This window comes from Epinephelus lanceolatus, chromosome 22 (assembly GCF_041903045.1).
Source record: "Epinephelus lanceolatus isolate andai-2023 chromosome 22, ASM4190304v1, whole genome shotgun sequence".
In the NCBI taxonomy this organism is placed as follows: domain Eukaryota; kingdom Metazoa; phylum Chordata; class Actinopteri; order Perciformes; family Serranidae; genus Epinephelus; species Epinephelus lanceolatus.
In genome coordinates, this window is record NC_135755.1 from 27,256,156 (window position 1) to 27,276,568 (window position 20,413).

General features: G+C 42.3%; 1 protein-coding gene across 1 annotated transcript; it reads left to right on the forward strand.

Moving 5' to 3' along the window:
• The first annotated feature begins 1,491 nt into the window (after nucleotides 1-1,491).
• On the forward strand, nucleotides 1,492-16,243 carry dok1b (docking protein 1b). Its single transcript, XM_033610446.2, has 5 exons — nucleotides 1,492-1,845; nucleotides 11,955-12,278; nucleotides 12,874-12,973; nucleotides 13,094-13,266; nucleotides 13,927-16,243. Exons 1-5 carry the CDS (start codon nucleotides 1,789-1,791, stop codon nucleotides 15,322-15,324), a joined length of 2,052 nt encoding a protein of 683 aa, XP_033466337.1. The 5' UTR covers nucleotides 1,492-1,788; the 3' UTR covers nucleotides 15,325-16,243.
• The last annotated feature ends 4,170 nt before the right edge of the window (nucleotides 16,244-20,413 follow it).

A 20,413-nucleotide genomic window follows, 5' to 3' on the forward strand; every position in this document is an offset into this window, starting at 1 on the left:
GGATTCCACATGCCTGGTTCCCACTGTGAAGCATGGAGGAGGAGGTGTGATGGTGTGGGGGTGTTTTGCTGGTGACACTGTTGGGGATTTATTCAAAATTGAAGGCACACTGAACCAGCATGGCTACCACAGCATCCTGCAGCGACATGCCATCCCATCCGGTTTGCGTTTAGTTGGACGATCATTTATTTTTCAACAGGACAATGACCCCAAACACACCTCCAGGCTGTGTAAGGGCTATTTGACCAAGAAGGAGAGTGATGGAGTGCTGCGGCAGATGACCTGGCCTCCACAGTCACCGGACCTGAACCCAATCGAGATGGTTTGGGGTGAGCTGGACCGCAGAGTGAAGGCAAAGGGGCCAACAAGTGCTAAACACCTCTGGGAACTCCTTCAAGACTGTTGGAAAACCATTTCAGGTGACTACCTCTTGAAGCTCATGGAGAGAATGCCAAGAGTGTGCAAAGCAGTAATCAGAGCAAAGGGTGGCTATTTTGAAGAAACTAGAATATAAAACATGTTTTCAGTTATTTCACCTTTTTTTGTTAAGTACATAACTCCACGTGTTCATTCATAGTTTTGATGCCTTCAGTGAGAATCTACAATGTAAATAGTCATGAAAATAAAGAAAACGCATTGAATGAGAAGGTGTGTCCAAACTTTTGGCCTGTACTGTATTTTAGCCAGGGCAGCTGCAAGCCTTGATTATTTTAGTTTATCTTGTGGTTCCATGGTGCATATTCTTGAATAAGTGTGTGCTTTGTCAGTAACCACAAAATAATTAGGCCTATTAAGTTTTAATCAATACTTAGGCCTACATGGTGTAGTGAGCGCAAGACAACAGGGAGGTCAGTGAGGACACATAATTCACTTAGATGGTTAATCTGACTACATTAATAGTTTTGACCGTAAACTAATTCTTTGTTAGGGCCTGTTCTCTTATCAAAGGCGGGGGTGGATGGGGTGTGACTTCCTCTTTTTTTTTTTTTTTTTTCATCTTGACCCTCTCTGAAGCTATAAATATTTTTCCTTGAGCCTCGCTGAGTGACTGGAAGAAAAATGCATGACCCTGCCTCCACCATTAATTACCATATTGGTTAATTACTATATATATCATGCATGCAGAGTTAATGCTGTTTACAGGATCTGGTCAGTGCAAATGGTTTATTTTTGGTGAAATTTTAAATGAAACACAGAATAAAGTGATTTTGATGAAATATCACAATTTTAAACCCACCAGTAGGTTCTGGGATTCAGACGATATTTGAAATCCATATAAAATACAACCATTTAAAGTCATATGTTCCTTCTCTAAGACAAAATAAAAACCGCATGTCCCTCCCCAGTGCTTAAAACGTATTTGCCTCCCTCGTTTTGCACACAGTCCGTCACTGTAAAGCAGGTGTTCGTTAATTATGCTTTTATTTTGAAAGTTGTAACCGGATGCTTCGTGTTATCTGTTCGGTGTAGCTTTCCACTGGTACAGCTCTACAGGAGGAGTGAGAGGCGACAGATAGGCGACCCGCTGACAACATTTGGACACTTTTAAAGTTTGTCGAGACCACCCAGCGACTGTTTGGGTCCTCTTTATCCCCGCCATGACACATTTAAGTGTGCGCGAGCGGTACGATAAATGCGTTATAACGGCCCGGGAGCGGAAGTGAGAGAAGGGGGAAGTTGTTTGTGGATATAGGAAAAATAAACCCTCTAAAAAGTGATTTTCCTGACTCAAGTTCAAGTCAAATTTCGTCTTTCTAGAGGAAGGGTGGCCCTGGAGAGCTTGGGGGCATGGACACCCACGTTAAGGAGGGACAGCTTTATGTGCAGCATCAAAAGTTTGGAAAGGTAAGTCCAATTTTTGGGTACTTCGGTTGTGGCGTTGACAGAAACGACAAATAACTGTAGCTACTGACTTCAAAATACATATTTTGAGGATGCTACCTAGCAAAAAAATTCTATGCAGCGATAAAAATATGGCAGGAATATGATAAACCAGTAAAATTTGAGGACGACGCTCTTTAAGGCCACTGAAAACTAGCTGAAATGCCTCACAGACACCCAAAAAGACTTGTATGAATATTACAGTAATACCACAGGAAATCAGTATAGCAAGTGTGAAAGAGCCCCTTGAATGTCACTGCTGCCTATCTTAAACTCCTTATATAAATAAAGTTGTATTGATGTTAGGGACAAATCATGATAAGAGTTTCTCCAGGCACATTGTAGGAGTGATAAAGTGCTAGCATATGTTTATGAGACAAATAAACCCTGCTAATGAAGCTCTACAAATCCTCATAGCAGTATTATATGTTGGTATTTTCTGTTTATCTTTCTCATTGAGATGGTAGTGTCCTGTTTAGTCTTAAATATGTTTTTAATTCATACATATGTGACGTTAACTTTGTGCTATTCCCAGTTGTAAAGCCATAAAGGAGCGTTTTACGTCATGACAAATAAATAGAACACATACTGGTGCAATTACAGACCAGTCATTGTGCCCAGTATCTTCAAAGACAAACTCACTTTAGATGCAGAGAGAGGAAGTTCTAGCAGTGTTTCACTGATCTGGCCTTGTTTTGATGTGGTGGTTCAGAGTAAACCTGCTGTGCATCTCTGTGTGTGAGCTAGTGTGAATGTTTAATGTGTCAGTGAGCTGGTAAAAACCCAGTGCACTGGAATACCATTCAGTAAATGTAAAAATACATGAAACCAAAGTGGACTGAAGAGCTTTCTGAGATGAAATGAGGACAGAGAGATAGAAAGGATAGGTTTGAGATATGCTAGTGACACCTAACTTCATAAAAGTTGCTATTAAAGCTGCATCTATAAAAAAAAATCATGACTGAAGTTTGACTTTTCACAATATGCACATGGCGAAAGGCTGCACCATCTCAACATCACAAATGCACAGAGCTGGAAAGTTAATGGAGAAACAGACATTTCACACAAAGGTGGCAGACATATTTCCACTTCATTGCAGCTGCATACAGCTGTTCACACCGTGGCAAACACTCTTGAGAAGCCTACTTTGTGTCGCCTCTGACTCTATGCGATTACTCATTTAAGTTTAGGAGATCATACAGCAAGACCTGTCTCGGTTAAATGTCAGGGACAACACCTGTAGGTGTGTCTGTGCTCGTTTCAGTCTGTGGCCTCTGTGCAACCTTGCCTTTGGTCTCAGTGCACCGCTGGATAAGAACTCATTTTCTCTTTCCGATTTGTAAGAGAGTCTTTGTCTCTCTGTCTCTCTCTCTGGTCATATGACACGGATCAACAAAACGTTCTCTCCCTGTTTCCTGCCCTGAAATCACCAATCCACAATAGATAGTCATACTCCCAGGTCACAGTTTCAATGCCTTTTGTAAACAGCAGAAAGTATAATAGAAAACGAACAAACAAAATCTCCACGTTTTGTAAATAACATGTTATCTTTGCAGAGTAGAGCATGAGAGAACAGAAGTGGGTAAAAAAAAGTGCCAGAGTAGGAAAGAATAGCACAGGAAGCTGAACGTCGGCTGATCTGACAGTGTTGAAACTGGTTTGAGGTTGCTGGGTGAATTATGCAATCAATAGAACTGTCAGTGGACATACACACACACTCACAGTCATATAGGCTCTTTCCCACGTGCATGGATGGAAAATGTGACATGAGTGCGCAGTGGCAACGTCTGACCCAAGTTTCTGTTTCTGACTGCTGTTCTATCGTGTGAAATCTGGCCATCGTAGAGTTTATACAGCAGGGTGTTGGGATAAACACCATCGATATGCATCTGGATTTTATTTACTGAGTTTTTACATTGTGATTTTAGTGACCAGATCCAATCTAGTAAAACAGCATTGGGAAGACTAGTAACAATTTAGTTGAAGTTCATTAAAATTTGTTGTTTCCCTTTTTTCGTGTCTCAGGTACTGCTTTGCAAATAAAAAAATCAAGTTAAACTTTGCCCTAATCACCAGTTGTTACACACAGTAGACACAGGAACAACTGTATTGACAGTGAGTCAAAGAAAAAGATAAGCTTCTTTGTAACTTGGATGAATGTGTTTGATCGTTGGACTTTTTTTTGTCTTTGACAAAAATCTGTCGAATTCATTATACTTTACATGTTGCTTACTGAATACATTCTCTTAACTTGGAAGTTATTAGTCATAGTTACTAGCATTAGAGCCCTCATGTTTGTTTAATATTCCAGATTAATCAGATTAATTCAGTTTCAGTTTGGCTCCATGTACCCATAGTCACGCTTGCCCCCACTGTGCTGGCTTGACCCCCAGTTTGGGATTTACTAGATTAGCTGATGGACAAAAAAAATAATCTACAAGTTAAAGAATTTGTCATTCAAAATGATTTTTAAAAGTGTCTAATATTAATATGTTCCATGTACATTTACAGGTGTTCTCTATCTCATCTTAGCATAAACTCAATATTGTTTTTATTTTTAAAACCATTTTGGTGCATTTAAGCCTTAATTTGAGAAAGAGGTCTTCAACCTTACGGCCAACAGGACGCCCCAAATTGATAGATTAACCCGTAACAACTGACAGCCGTCATTAGTTGTAAGATCTGCACTCAGCACTTAGTCAGTGCACAGTAATTTTACTTGGTACACTATATAGTCATTGCAAAATGTCATTAATTAGTTCATTCTGTCATTCAAACTTGTGGTAAAAGGACTGCTTCAGCGATTCAGTGTTCCACTTCCATAAAGTTTTGCTGTCTGAACCGCAGTCGAGATGTTTATGTATACTAATGGCATCATCAGGGTTATTTAGTCAAACTTTGGAAAGTCCCTTCAGAGGACATTATACAACTTTAAGTAGAACTCCATGTGACAAATAAACTGAACTTTATGTGCAAAATGTTTTAACACCAATGTCCCAGACCTGTCTTGAGCACCACTGCAGTACACTGAGAAAAAACAATATCTGATGTTTGGTCTGATGTTTGACGCACACAGTGTTACAAAGGTATTCATAACATCCAGAGCATGACACTGTCTCAGCCAGTGAGACTCACATCTAAACAATGCTCATATGTAAAGCATGCCAAATATTTGTGGTGATGTGGACGTTGAGCTACTGTCGAAACTGCAGTTGAGACTTAAGTGTATACACTAAAGTGGTTACACTACATAGGCCCAGTGTTTGATGAAAGAGTCCCTTAATGTACCACTGTTGTACTAACAGTTTTCACACATGTAAATCTGTCATTTGTTTTTTTTTGTGGCTAAAATGTGCAGCAAAGCAATGAGATTGTGTGCAGGATTTAGTGGGAGGGTAGCTGCCTGTACGTGCATCTGCTTGTTTACCACACATTCAGATCCACGATGTTTGGATCTCTTTGTAGTTTTGCTGCACCCTGGAGCTACAAAAAGCTTTTAGTTTGATGTGGATGTTAGCAGCTGTTTGTCAGCTACAAGTAAAGGCTGCAGATGTGGATGATGGTAGATGAAGGCAGCTTCAGCCAGGAGCTAGCAGCCACTTGAACAGACGGGGTGTGTCAGGAAAAAGTAGTATTACACACCCTGAGGCTAGATTTATATGACGGGGAGCTGCCTAATGGATTAATGGGATTTGTCTGATATTGTCCTCTCCTCATTTGTTCGTCACAGGTCGCATCTCAGGCACTAAATCATGCTTCTCAGAAAAGAAGCACTGGATCATTTGTAGTATGAAGAACTAGCTTACTCTGCAGTGGGCTTATTTTCAGGAAGAACAGCATGATTTAGTGAAGCCAAGGGGAAAGGAGTGATTCAGCATAAGCAGAAACAATGATCATAGTTTTTATTCACAGTGATTGTAATAGTTTGTGTGAATCTGAAGTTAATTTCAGTAAGTCATAGTTTTCAATTGTAGTATTCTTTACATAGCCAAAATTCAGTTGACTTTCTTTCCCTCGTTCAAGTTAATATGAACTAGCTGTCATTTCTCCTAATTGGACTAATTAGGGATTTGTTTGAACAAGTTTGAACTAGTTGTAGCCTGAACATATGAGAATAATTTCAGTAGTGTTGGTAATGTGATTCTAGAGAAACAAAGAAAAAAGAAGTTCAATGTTGAATGGAAACTGTAACAAGTAGCAATCAATCCTATCGTAAGCATGCTGTATGATGAGCAGATAATGTACCATTTTATATTTTCACAAACCATTTGCTTTGATCACAGTGCAGGTTTGGTCCGTCTCCCTTAGCTCTGTGCAGACATGGGAACATTTCAGTAGGAGAGTGGTACTATTTAGATTTTATTGATTCCTATTCTGCTTATCATTTCCTGTTCTTATTGAGTCCAGGTTCCCATTCTGGCATTTGATTCGAGCAAGAAAAAAACACCAGCAGATCGTTTGTCAGCAGATTGAAGTACTTTGCGATTCTGTTTTTTCAAAAAAAATAAAACGACGAATATCGTACCAGATCTTGTCAGGTGCAAATGTATTTTTTGCTGTTCCATGCCTCTTTTTGCCTGAGTTGAGCATACTAGTATTAGCTGATACTGTGAGATTGTGACTATGACGGGACATCAGAGGCGTTGTTGGTCATGTCAGAGAGACTTCCTCCATTACGTGAAATTATCTTCTGACAGGGTTCACATTTTGCTGTATCACTGTGTTTGCTTCGTCAGCCGTATGATAAATACTATGGATGTTTTTGCTATATGCATGTGAAACTGTAGAATTATAGTTAGAAATACTTTATTGATCCCTGAGGGGAAATTATAAGATAAGAGGCAAATAAGAAAATACTTTTTTGTGATTTGAGTGAACTAGTTGCCCACTACAAGCTAATTTCTGGTCTCTGCAGTGGACACTTGTTCTTATTAAGTTGTGGTACAGTGAATACATTAAGATAAAGGACAGTGAATGCGGTTTTTACCGTTTTATTGCCTCAACAAACTTCTTTTAAGTTGCCTTCAGTTCAGTTCTGCTTCTATTACTTTGAAGCAGTTTCTAGATTATGTTTGCAGCATCGCTGCTTGCTGTGATCGACACGCACCGCCCTTCTCTCCAGCTTTTACTTGCTGGTAGAGCTGAAACAATTAGTTGTTTAATCAATGAGTTGATCAACAGAAAATGTATTGTTTTTTTTAACACTTCTAGACTCGTAAATTGAGTACACTTGGATCCTGGACTGTTGGTCCATTGCACATACTGTATATCATTCTGTTGTGAGCATGATGTTTTTACCGTTTTATTGCCTCAACAAACTTCTTTTAAGTTGCCTTCAGTTCAGTTCTGCTTCTATTACTTTGAAGCAGTTTCTAGATTATGTTTGCAGCATCGCTGCTTGCTGTGATCGACACGCACCGCCCTTCTCTCCAGCTTTTACTTGCTGGTAGAGCTGAAACAATTAGTTGTTTAATCAATGAGTTGATCAACAGAAAATGTATTGTTTTTTTTAACACTTCTAGACTCGTAAATTGAGTACACTTGGATCCTGGACTGTTGGTCCATTGCACATACTGTATATCATTCTGTTGTGAGCATGATGTCACTTGTGTGGCCCAGTTTGACCTGCTTATGGACATCATTATCTCCCTTGACATATTTGTCTGCTCCACAAATAGCCATCTTTGGGGCAGATGAGGATACATGGCATCCGCACAATAGCACTTTGATTATATGAAAATGTGGCGTATTTTTACTTGACTTGCCATGTTGCAGCAACACAAAGCTGATTTTCTCATATGTATCTTTGGAAACATTGAGACTCATTACTATAATTCACTGTCATCTCATTTTTAACAGCACAGTTTCATATAAATTTGTGCTCAGTGTGTCTCAGTTTTGGTTAACCAGTTTCAGGTAGTCACCCTACCTGAAAAACAACCTAAAAGCTTGTCAGTGTACTATTTACTTTACTCCACTCATCCCCACTCTACTTGTCACAGTTCCTGACGAGATCTACTGCCACTGCTGTCCTCTGTTGGAGTCCTGACATGTTTGAGTTTCATTTTGTAGACACAGCAGAGGACTGAGGTTAGGGCAGCAGATCTGTGGTCAAAGTGTTGGTCTGCCTCCCACTCTAACAAACACACACACACACACTCCCTCCCATTCGTTTGTCTTAAGCACACAATACAAACACACTTGACACATGCACACAGCTTTCCTGTTTTCCTTCTCCCTCGCTATAACAAACATTACCAAGAACAGACACGCTCCGATACACAAGCATACTTTTACTCTCTTAAACACACACACAGATAACCACACACTCGGCTCCTGCCTGTGTCATTGAGGTCTGTCTGTGGCCAGTGGGAACATGGTCGAGTGGTTCAGTTAAAGAGCATCATGACAAATAGGGAGGATCCTGTGTTGGAGCAGTGACAGCTGTGGATGAATTTATCCACCCGTTAGACAGACATGCGAACACATACATATTGTAATAATACCCCACAGCAGCTTTTGGAGGATGAATTTCCACCGAATCATGTAGAAGATCTCCTGTATCTCCAAATAATACAATGGTAAATGCGTGTACAGTGAAAATGTGATGTAAATTCATAAACAAATTCATACAATGCCACTTTTGAAGACATGACAGGATTAGACTCATCTTTGTTTTTCATGCAAAATGATCTTCCAATGAAACAAATAGCGTCACTCTCTGTGTTGAATGACAGGAAAAACAAAAGCAGCTAGCGTAATCCTGAATGCTACTTCATTATCTGAAAAACTACAATAATGTTATCCATTCTTTGGCATTATGAATTTATTTTTCAGCTCATCTATTATGTGTTAATATACTGACAAATGCACTACATTGGCACATGAACAGTGTGCAAGGCTTACAAAAGACAGCAACATGCACATTTCACATGTATGGTCAGAATGATGCAAGATAGACATTGTTTCTTGTATTTGTAATAATTGTGCATTAAATATGGCGTCAATTTTATGAAACAATAAAGGTAATAATGTGTCAGACTTGCTCAAGGGCACCAAAGTCACAAGGCACTCAATTCAATTTCTTGTTCTAGCTAGACACAGCTGATTCTGTAAGTCATGTTCCTATTTTTGACAGCTAACACTTGGGTCAGTGTGACAGTAGTATTGTTTAGTTGGGGAAAGCGAGAAACATAAACACACACATGCACCATTGTAGTTAATTCTGCTCTTGTGAACAGGCAGGACATCAGTGAGGAAGTATCTCTCCGTCACTCTGTCGTGATCTTTTTTGCATATTTTCCATGCAGTGTATTAGCAGCTGATAACAGTCTGTTGCCTTATATGGAGCAACTGTTTCACATGTACACGCACACACAGCGAAGGACCATATTGGAACAGGGGTTAATGTTTCATACCCTGTTCATGTATATTGCACAGTCACACCAGTCTGTCTGTGTGTGTGTGTGTGTGTGTGTGTGTGTGTGTGTGTGTGTGTGCGCGCGTGCGCATTTGTGCACAGCAACAGATGGTCCAGAATGCACCAAGGGAGTAATAACATCAACAACACAAACAGATGCACATATGTACATACACACATACACTGAGCCACACCTGGATGCAGAAGAAGGAAGCAAAGAGAGTCCTGGGTAATGACAATCCCACACATTTCCTGTCCTTTTTGGCAGTTAGTTTATCGGGTCAGAGTGCGTGCATACACATGCGCATATGTGTACTTATGAAACCTGCTGTGGATGTGTGTGTGACTTAGAAATTGATAAGGTTGGCTTTCACATATGCATACACCTCTGTTCTTGCAATAATTGTGATACTTACAATTTATGACAGCATTATTGTTACTGAGCCCCATTTGGTTTGTGCTTATGTGGTTAATTTGCAACTAGGGGTAAATATTATAACATTAATACACCTTTAGACTGACTCATGTCTTCTGTTTTTATCTCGTGAGTGATAGTGAAAAAGCTGACGTGTCATCTGGTAAACCTTATGCTGGAAAGTGAATATGCACATCTACAAGTACTAGATTTAAGGTGCTTTACTTGAATATATTATTGTTTTATTTTTTAATTTGAAGTACTTTAACTTTACCTGAGTATTTCCAGTGCTGCTACATTATACTTAAACTCCACCACATTAAAGAGGAAAATATGCAGATGAATATTTTACATACAAACGATATGAGGTGTTCCTCATACATTGTTACAGATGAAACTACCCGACAGATGGGTCCTGGTATAGGCCTTTTTCACGGAAGGCATGTTGACATGTCACAGTAGGAACAACACAGATGTAAATAATAAGATTAACAATGGCTGAATTCCATTTAGCTGCTTTAAATTCAGGATGCTTGTATCCTGCATGCTCACTCACTGTCACTCTCACCGGAGCACTTGAATGGAACAGAAACATCGTTAGTGTCATTAGTACCATGTGTGCTTTTCCTCCTGTGACAAGTCAAAATGTCTGCTGTGAAAAAGTCCTTCTGTGCATGCTGTCTTACTGTCACACTGTCATGTCTTACTGGGACACTTGAATACAACAGAGCCATCGTTAGTGTAATTAGTAGCACCTGTGCTTTTCCTACAATGACAAGTCAAAATGTCTGCTGTGAAAAAGTTTTTCTACTGCAAATATTCTGCCTAAGACACAACCCTTAAAGAGACAAATTTTGGCAATAATTTCCATATTTTGTATGTGAAAAAAAGCCCATATGCAGTCATCAGATTTATTTTTTAGCCCTCAACCTGTCTTAATTTTCTCCGTTAGCCGGTTTTTCCCCGCTGGTCGAAGGATTTTCAAACTGCTGACCTTCCTGTAACAAAGTCAGCTTTTTGACTGTCAGGCAGCTTCCGCCTCACTGAGTGAATAAAGGGGAAAACACACACACAGACACACACACACACACACACACACACACAGGGGAGAAATGTAGCTGAGATGAGGCATAGCGTGATGTGGGGTACTACTAGCCGAACACACACACACATCCAGAGGGCACAGGGGATGACAGGGACTTCCCAAACAAGTGTTAAGTTCTGGTGTGTCATACAGTTTTATCATAATCACATGTGTAGTAGTTTCTGAACTGACTGCACATAATCTCACATGCAGTGTGTCATTGTGTCTTTTGTTAGCACTGAACATCTGGACCGTTGCACACTTGCTGTGCGTCTTATTGTTCAGTGTTTGGTGTCATGTTGTTTGGTCATGTCCCTTTTTGTCCCGGTGGAGGAAGAGATCATTGTTAGCTGTTGCTTCCTCAGTGGGAGAGATGATGCACCTGTTACCTATTTTGGACTAGGTGATATTTTTAACCTGTTAGGGGACCACAGCTCACTTCCCTTTAAATGCTTACACTATGATTATTTTGTGGATACCTGGTTTTGGGTTGCAGTTCTAGTTGCGACAAGGGCTGTCACGCTGTACTTTTACTCACTTTACCAAAGCAGTGGTGACTAATTCTGTAACTGTGGTCCACTGCTGTTGATTGACTGTAGAGGAAAAAATGGTGTGTGCGACCGGTCTGAGTCAGACTGCCTTAGATTTATCACGACATGCCTCCTACATTAGTAGGAGCAGAGTAGAAGTAAGAGAAAGACCTAGAAATATTAATTTGACTCACATCTTCTGTTAACATTCTCCACTTTTTTTCATCAGTTTTTGATTATTGGTCGCAAACTCTGCAATTTGCTTTTCCCCATTGCTGTGTGAACAAACCACATGCAAATTGTTTTTCTCTCCCCAGACAGATGTGAACAGGACAAATCCCCTTCCAAACTTCAGAAATTGCTGTCTAGCATGAAATACTTGTTTACTAAGCTCTAGAGGAAACAAAATGTGTGCTGCTCATAAAAAACGACACCAAAATGAACAAGCAAACAAACATATAAACTCAAAGAAAGAAAATCAGAGTGAAATATCTTACATACAGATATTAATACTTAAAATGTTGTAGTAATGTAATGTCTTATTCTTTCATTTTCATTGTTAATATAAAAATGTTGATTAGAACAGCTTTACATGTTCTCCTCTTCTCCTTTCCCGCTCACCAGAAATGGAAGAAGAACTGGTTTGTCCTCTACCCAGCCAGCCAAAATGGCATCGCCCGCCTTGAGTTCTACGACTCACCCTCGGGCGGAGGGGGTGGCGCCGGCGGAGGCTCGGGAAGCGGGTCCAATGAGAAAACCAGGAAACTTGACAAGAAGATCATCCGCTTGTCTGAGTGCATTTCCATCCTGCCGGCACTGACGGAGAGCTGTCCCAAAGAAAACATGGCAGCTTTCTGCGTAGAGACCAACGACAAGACGCACGTGTTCGCTGCAGAAAAGAGTGCCGCCAAGGATTGGATGGACACCATGTGTGACATTGCATTTCAGGTATCCTTGCACTTTTTCTCTCCTTGTGAGTTTTTAAGGTGCAAGCTCATTTTATGTTTGTATTTCTGAATATGTTTTTATCTAACTACAAAATGTTTTTGCTCTCCCCCATCTCTGCTCTCTGTTCAGCCAGAATCTGAACAAAACAATTTAAACAAATAAAAAAAACTGCTTAGTTTGTTGGAAAAAAGCTGCTGTTTTAAATTGTGCCTTTAGCTGGGAATCCAGCTTCATTCTTTTTGTTTACGTGTCTTCCAAAATTTCCCACATGCCCCCAGAGTGTCTATACAGGCCACAGCTTCTATTGTGTGCACTCACACACACATACACACACATGAACATAACACATATTTGCAGAGGAAGCCAGAGGGAGTTTCCAGGAGGACGACTTCATCCGCTTCGTTCTCTGTTGCTTTTTCTCTTTCCCTTCTCTCTCTCTTTGCCTACTCTGTCCTTCCAGTGTACTGGAACATTTTCTAGGTTTCCCCCCTTTTTGTTTATACACACCACGTCCCAAAAAGCTGATTAACATAGTATGAATTCTTAGTTGGCGCCTTTTTCAGCTGGTTGATGATCAGTGTCTCTGTGTTTGCAGGGAGGAGGCGGCAGCAGCAACTGCACTGCTGCAGACTCAAATGGAGGAGGCCAGGACCTGCAGATGTCTGAAAACCTCATCTACTACTCCAGAGAGGAGGGTAAGGACACTAAACAGTCTGGTCTTACATAAGATCTTAATTAAAATATTTCAACACAGAGGATCATTTAAAATGGAGAATTTAAGTAAACCTAACACCTCTCCTATCTTCTCTTTACAGTTAACGAATTCTGGGTGAGTGTTCAGCGTACCGAGGCGTCAGAGCGCTGCGGGCTGGTGGGCAGCTACTGGCTGAAAGCGGAAAACGATGTCCTAATCTTGAAGGAGCCAAAGACCAAGAGGAATGTACTCGTGTGGCCATACAAGCTGCTGAGGAGATACGGACGAGACCGGGTGGGTTTGCTTTAAAAGATCTGACACACCTGGCGAGCACAGGCAGAGGAAGTTTGGTGGGTTAATGTTCAGCTGCGAATGTAACGATTGATCATTAGGAGGTGCAAATGACACTTTTAGCAGCAGCGCGTGTTCATGTGGTCACAAAGGATATCTAGCTTTAGAGTCTGTGGTTGTTTTTGCGTCACTTGAATGTTTCAGAGCTTGAGAGCAGGGTTTAAAAATGGCTCTTGACCTTTAAAGTGCTTTTCTGGTTTGTCTACATGTTGTGTGCATGTGTTGAGACTGATACTAATGTTGATGATGTGCATGTACAAGATTTGACTACATTCATCTGAATATGTAGGTCTTAGCAGGGGAAGAAAGCTTGTGTATGAAACAGAATTAAACAGTATGTGAAAGCAGCGGAGTAATACAATAGATATGCTGAGAAAAGTGAACATTCAGTGGAAAAAGGAAGCAAGTACTTTTTTAGTGCCAAGAAAATGATAAATGAGTGATGACTGGAAAAGAGTGCTGGGACTTCTGTGACAAGCTTCCATTACTTCAGTTCCATTTTGGCATTTATTCATACCCTTCTGTATGTTTTAAGTCACACACACTTGACTCCCACTTTCACACATAAACACATTCAAACATTTTTTCCTTTTCTTTCTCTAGGTGATGTTTTCATTCGAGGCAGGCCGCCGCTGTGACTCCGGCCCCGGTAACTTCACTTTCGAGACCAAGCAAGGCAACGAGATCTTCACGCTGGTGGACCAGGCCATCCAGTCGCAGAAGGTACTGGCTGAGGAGCGCCACCTCAGCTGCCCCAGCAACTTTGACCCGGACTGCCCTGCGTCACTGCAGCACATACGCAACGCTGTTCCAAGTGGCATAACAGCAGGAAGCGGCGATAGCAGCAGCTGCAGCAGTCGGGAGGCAGATGGTGATTCAGGTGGCAGCAAACCGGGCTCTGCTGACGGTGTGCTCGGGAAGAGAGAGGGTGGAGATGGAGGAGGAGGAAGGGGGCAAGGAACTGCAGGAGGACTCAAGGGGAGGAGTTTACCAGAGCCACCAGCCATGTTGGAGGTTTTAGGAGGTGGGGTGGCCCCTCCAAAGTTTCCCAGGGGGCAGGCGGCAGCAAAAGGTCTTCCGTCAGCTGATGAACATGCAGGTCTTTACTCTGAACCAGCAGATTCAGTCCGCCTGCCTCTGCACAGCGCTGACAGCCTCTACTCTGATCCAGTGGACAGCATCAAAGGTCAAAGCCAAACCGGCAACCCATCCACCCCTCCGGTGCCCAACCCACGCCTCCGACCAGTAGGAGACGAGACTTTGGGAAGTGGCATCCAAGGAGATCATCACCTTGGAGGCAGCAACCACAGGAAGCCACCGGACCTGTACTCACACGTGTACGACCGGATCAGCCTGGAGCTGAGCCATAAAACGAGCGCGCTGAGTCTAAACGGGGCTACAGGGGGAGGAAGAGGGGCGAACAGTAACAGGCGACCCCCAGGAGGTCAAGCAGAAGGAGCTTTATCGCCTCCTGCTCCTCATCTGGAGCACATATACGATGAACCAGAGGGTTGCGCCAAAGGAGGTGCTAGCACGACCACTAGCTCGGGGATGAGTATTTATGATGAGGCCCGTTTGGAGCCCCACAGCCAGCGGAGACAGGAAGAGGTGGTGGCTCCATCAGGAGTGGAGGGAAATTACAGCACCCCTTCTCACGGAAAGCCGTTGGACACCCACAGACACTCTCCTCCGCAGCTGGGCCCGAGCCGTGGCACGCTGCAACCCCCGGCTCCGAGGTGGCCCAAACCTGTCACTGCGCCCAAACCGGCCAGGAGCGCTTTTGGTCGCAAGGAGCCGGTGCCGCTGCCGCCTGGCAAACACGGAGGTCCTAATGTAAACAACAACAACAATATTTGGCGAGAAGGAGGAGATAAGGGGAGGGAGCTGTACAGCAGAGTGTCTAAGCAGAAACCTTCATCTGCTAATTCGTGGTACAACCAGCACCACCAGGCGCCGCTGAGATCACCTGATATCATCTATGACAACTTGGGCGATATTTAACATCCTTTTGTGACAGGAAATGAAATGTTTATCCCCCTTTGTGAAAAGAGCAGAGTGCAGTTTTTGTAGGGACCAAGCGCATTTCTTCTATCTGGGGACTGGCATGATTATTTGAGACAGTCGATTCATTCGGAGTAGATTAGCTCACAACTATGAGAAAACCACATTACGGCTGCGTTTTGAAACATGGAGTGCAACTATTGTAGGGCCACCCTCTGTGTGTGTGTTTGAGAAAGAGAGAGTGAGTGTTTGCATGGTCAAACCCATAACTGGAGTACCAAGCCACAGTGTGGTTGGAACCAGCCACTTCACTTGAACACACACACACACAAAAACCGTTTGGATTTGCCAAAAGGAGCCCGGCCTACAGGCTTCACTTTAACAAGCTGAGAGAGCGGCTTGGCTAGTCTTTTATAAAATGTCTGCCGTGCTTATGAAGTGACTGGGAAACATGTTTTTGCACTGCTAAGGTTCAGAGTATCTTTGAGGCTAGGACTGTACCAAAAGGAGCTGATCTTTTTTTGTTCGTGTTTTCTGGACTGACGTTTCATCTAAAATCCCGATAAAATGGGGAGACTTACAACATTTTCAGCCCAGGACACTAATATGCGATGTTGCATCTTAGGATCCACTAAATGGAAATGCATTGTTGCTACTGTTTTGGAGGCCACATGAAAAGTGGGACTTAAAGACTGGGTCTTGGGAACAGACATAAATGGGTCATAAAGAGGTGAATTACAGAAGAGATTTCCTGCACAAGATAATTATTATTGAATCCTTTATGTTTCTTTGTACAGACAAACTAAATATGAAACTAATCAATCCCTTGCAATGTGTCAGTATGTGTATGTATGTTTCAGAAACAGCTGTGCTGTCTGTAAATATAACTATTAATAAAAATGGCTTCAAAAATGTAAAATATTTCTCCATAGTGGATCTGTAAACAAGAGAGTTCCTCGTATTGCTACATCACCCTCAGTGTTTGTCCCATCAGGAGCCAATCAGACAGTTTTTAGTGTTTGAAAGACTTTCTGTTCTGGACTGAACGGGACAGTAAAACAGTCTGACCTCATCCTCCACTTCCCTCCCTCTGCCACGCTCTGTTTTTGTTGTTTCAGTCGGTTTCCAACCACTTAATCACACCGTTAAAAGTTGAGCCTCGAAAAAAAAAAAAAAAAAAAAGAAGCAAAGACTTTCTTTCTTTCTTCCTTCCTTTCTGCCTCTCTGCATTAATTCTGTTGTTCGGTTGCTCTGGCAACAGTTAATGGCGGCTGGTTTGTGTCGGACACGCTGTGCATTTCAACTGCAGAGAGATACCGTGAGAGGAGGGCAGGAATACAAGATGGAAAGGGGGGGGGGGATGGGAAGATAGGAGGAAAAGGAAAATGCTAATTGACATGTTAAAGAATGCTGCAGAGAACGGTATTTATCCTGAGCTGAGGATGACGAAAGAGCGAGGAGAAAAAGACTTGGAGAAAGGAGATGAAAAAGATGCTGACAAGATGAATGCTGGCCGGATGAACCTGTCTGTGTCTGGTTGGCTTGCATAACAGGTACAGACTGTTCCCGTCACCGCCGCTGCTGCTCTTTATCCCCATCATTCCTCTTTATCCCCCTGTTTTTTTCCTTCTTTATTTACCCACCTGCTGCTGGAGGACATTCTGGACAGGAAAGTCCTCCAAAAGTAACTTGATTACACATTGAGGGTAAATTTCCTAACTTGTCCCCCCCCCCCCCTTTCAGACAGAGTGGGGGAAGAAAAACAGAAAGGGAAAGAGGGACGACAAACTTCTGTCTTTCTCATTAAACTCTGGGTGAACTCATTGGAAAAACGAAGCAGGGTACACACAGCACACAGTACATGGTAGTTTTCATGCTGTCAGCATTTGCTTCTTCTATATGGCTCAACACTTCCTCAATGGAATATCCAAAACAAGCTGTTTACACATTAACAGTAGGTGTGTTGACCAATTTAAGGTCATAAAGTGAGCGGCAAACAGTAGAGTGTTTGTAAAGGAGAGTGAAATCTTGATTCTGACTGCTTTTTCAATTGCTGTCATTGTGCTCCGTCTAAAATGACTTTAGTGGTTTCTTAGAAAGCATAATTTAACCTTATAATTTGTAATTGTATTCATGGAAACCATACCAGGGATTTTTTGTTGTTTTTACCACTTATTGTAAATAAGTAGATGAGATGTGCACCATATAGTTAAAAACTCAAATTAGCCGGTTAGCCTAGCATAAAGCATGGAAACGGGAAAACAGCTAGCCTGGCTGTCACCTGGAGACTTGTGACCGTATGGTTGCCAAGCAACCAGCGGTGACTCCAGGAAGTCACTGCACCCTGTCAAGAAATAGTCCCGCACATAATCAACCAGTCAAATTTCTTGACCTTCAGACAGAGCTAGGCTAGCTGTTTCCCCTTCTCCAGTCTTTATGCTAAGCTAAGCTAAGCTAAGCTAACCTTTGCTAGATGTATCTTCACGGAGGTGGTGACAATCTTCTCATCCAACTTTTAGCTAGAAAGCACAGAAACATTCTCAAAATGTCAAACTATTCCTTTAAAGGGTACTCGAGTGATTTAACATGGCACGCCCATGAAGTTGGAGGATTCCAGACAAGGTCACCCATCGATTTGTAGACTACTGCTTTGAAGCAATGAGTTTGGCATTTTGCCCGTCGCCATCTTGTTTTTTTGGAGCCAGAAGTGACCATATTTGGACAAGAGGGTGGAGCTATGTACAGTGTTTCCACTACATTCATTTTGCAGCGGTGACACACCGCTGCTAAATTATTGCCGCCACTGCTGCACCTTCAAAACATTTATTTTGCAAATGCACCACCACTCTGAGACATCTGTGCACTTGCACAGCGCAGCAGCCAGTGTAGTGAGGAGAGCAGCGGTGAGGGGAGGGGGGAGGGGGGAGTGGGGGAAGGCTCCTATTTAGGGATGCACCGAATATATTCGGCCGAATATTGCAAAAATACCACACATTCAGTATTCGGTGGAATAAGTGAAAAGCAAGGCCGAATAATAGCCATGTGTTTTGATAAAGCAATCAAACAGCGTGCGGTGACAGAGTACAGTGTGTGAGTACAGATTTCAACCAGCAGCAGAAACTAAACGGTCACAGACACGGACAGGAATACGTATTCCTGTCAAATACAGTGGTGCATGGTAATGGCTTACCGGCGACGGAGAAGTCCGGCTCCAGGTGAATAACTTGTTGTCATGACTGCCCAAAAGTACCTGAAAAGCTGAGCCATGGCGGCACACAGTATGTGGCGTATCAAAAGAGAAACGAGCCTTTCACATTTCTCTCTTTCTGGCAGTAACGGCCCACAAACCTCACCGCACTTTAGGGACTGTTCGTTACTTACGAAGGGACCGTCAGGGGAGGAGGGTGGCTGGTTGATTTTTATTTCATTTATTTATTTTATTTTGATCCCCCCTATGTTAATCACTTATTGGTGCTGCTTTTGAAGTATGAATAAGTCAATAAGTAATTTATTCCACTGAAATATCATTGATGTATTATAGAAAAGTGATTTATCTTTTAATAAATGACAAAAGGTACATCTGCCTCATTTTCGCTGTGGTATCCTGATACTACTCAGAACCGTGATACTTTCACTGGTATCATACCGTGGGTCCCAATTGAGGGATGTCTCTCACTCCCCCTGAACTGGAAGTAGTTCACATCTTGTTTCGGTGTTACAAAAAGCTCTTCTGTGTGTTCTGTCACCTCAGCACCTTCCTTCCCTCACATTTCTCTCCTCATTTGCTTTGACCTTTCACGCATCTGCAGAACAGCTCAACTTAACTGCCTGATTGCTGATCAATGTATGTGTGAGAAACAGCTAGAAGCGAGTGGGAAATCTACAAACGGGCCTTCCGCTGTCAAGTTAGTTCAGTTCACAGGACGTCAGGGTGGGACTGTGTGTCTGCGTGTGCTCCACCACTGCTGCCATATCACCATGTGTGCATTCCTGTGTGATTATGTGTGCATGTGTCTGTGCTCGAGGTTGGTAGCCTCATAGTGAAAGCATATCAGTGACCTCACTTCACAGTTTCACATCTACTTCTGTGAGCTTTCTCAGTTTTTTGGAGAAATGTCAAGTTTGATGTTTTGCTGCGGACACAGCACACAGAAACACTGAATTACAAAAGTGAGGATTTATTGATGAATGTTAAAATAAGTGCCACGTTGATACAAATAGACACACCGACTTTCATGTGACAGACAGAGATAAACCTGCATGTGTAGCCATGTGTGGTTTTAGCCACATGATGCTATCTTTGGCCAGACAGTCTTATTTGCAGATTTGAGGTGTCTGCATTTCTGTATGTCTGCATTTAGACGTTGCATGCACACAGTCACACACAAGCACACTCTCTGACTGTTATCATGTCAGTTACAGTCTTCCTGTCCTTCTCTGCCTGTCCCCAGCGTTGTGTGACTGTCTTCTTCCCATAAAGGTCTCTCACTCTGTCTCTCTTGATCATAGAGGTTGTGACAGATTTACAGAAAGAGAACAGGGTCAGTCCAACAATAAGAGGCACTGAAACTAGGCTTTTCACGAACAGGTGTTTTCGTAGAAGGCGGACTGTCTTTACATGCTGGGAAACAAGTCTCCAAAACTTTGCACTCGCAAAGACGAAACAAGTTGAAAATGCAGCCCAGTCGACAGAAGAAAATGTTGGTGTTCGTTTTTTTCAAACCACTAATATGTTATAATTGTCATGTTTCATAGGTATTGTGTCAAAGTTTCTAAAGTGACACAGTGTATGAGCTGACATTGTCATTGAGGGGCAGAGGGGATGGTGTATGGCGTGTCACTTAGGCAAGACGCCTGCCAAGCTGCAGACCACTGTAGACAACAGACTGAGAGCAACAAACAACAAAGCTGTTTTTTGGTGAGTCATTGCTGTGTTTACAGCTGCTTTTTAGCACCAGGCAAGGGTGTTTTTTTTGGTGACCTGTCACTGTGTTTCCTGTGGCTTTTAAGCCCCCAAACGTGGGTGTTTTTTGGGACTCATCACTGCGTTTCCTGCAGCTTTCAAGCCCTCAAACGCGTGTATTTTCAT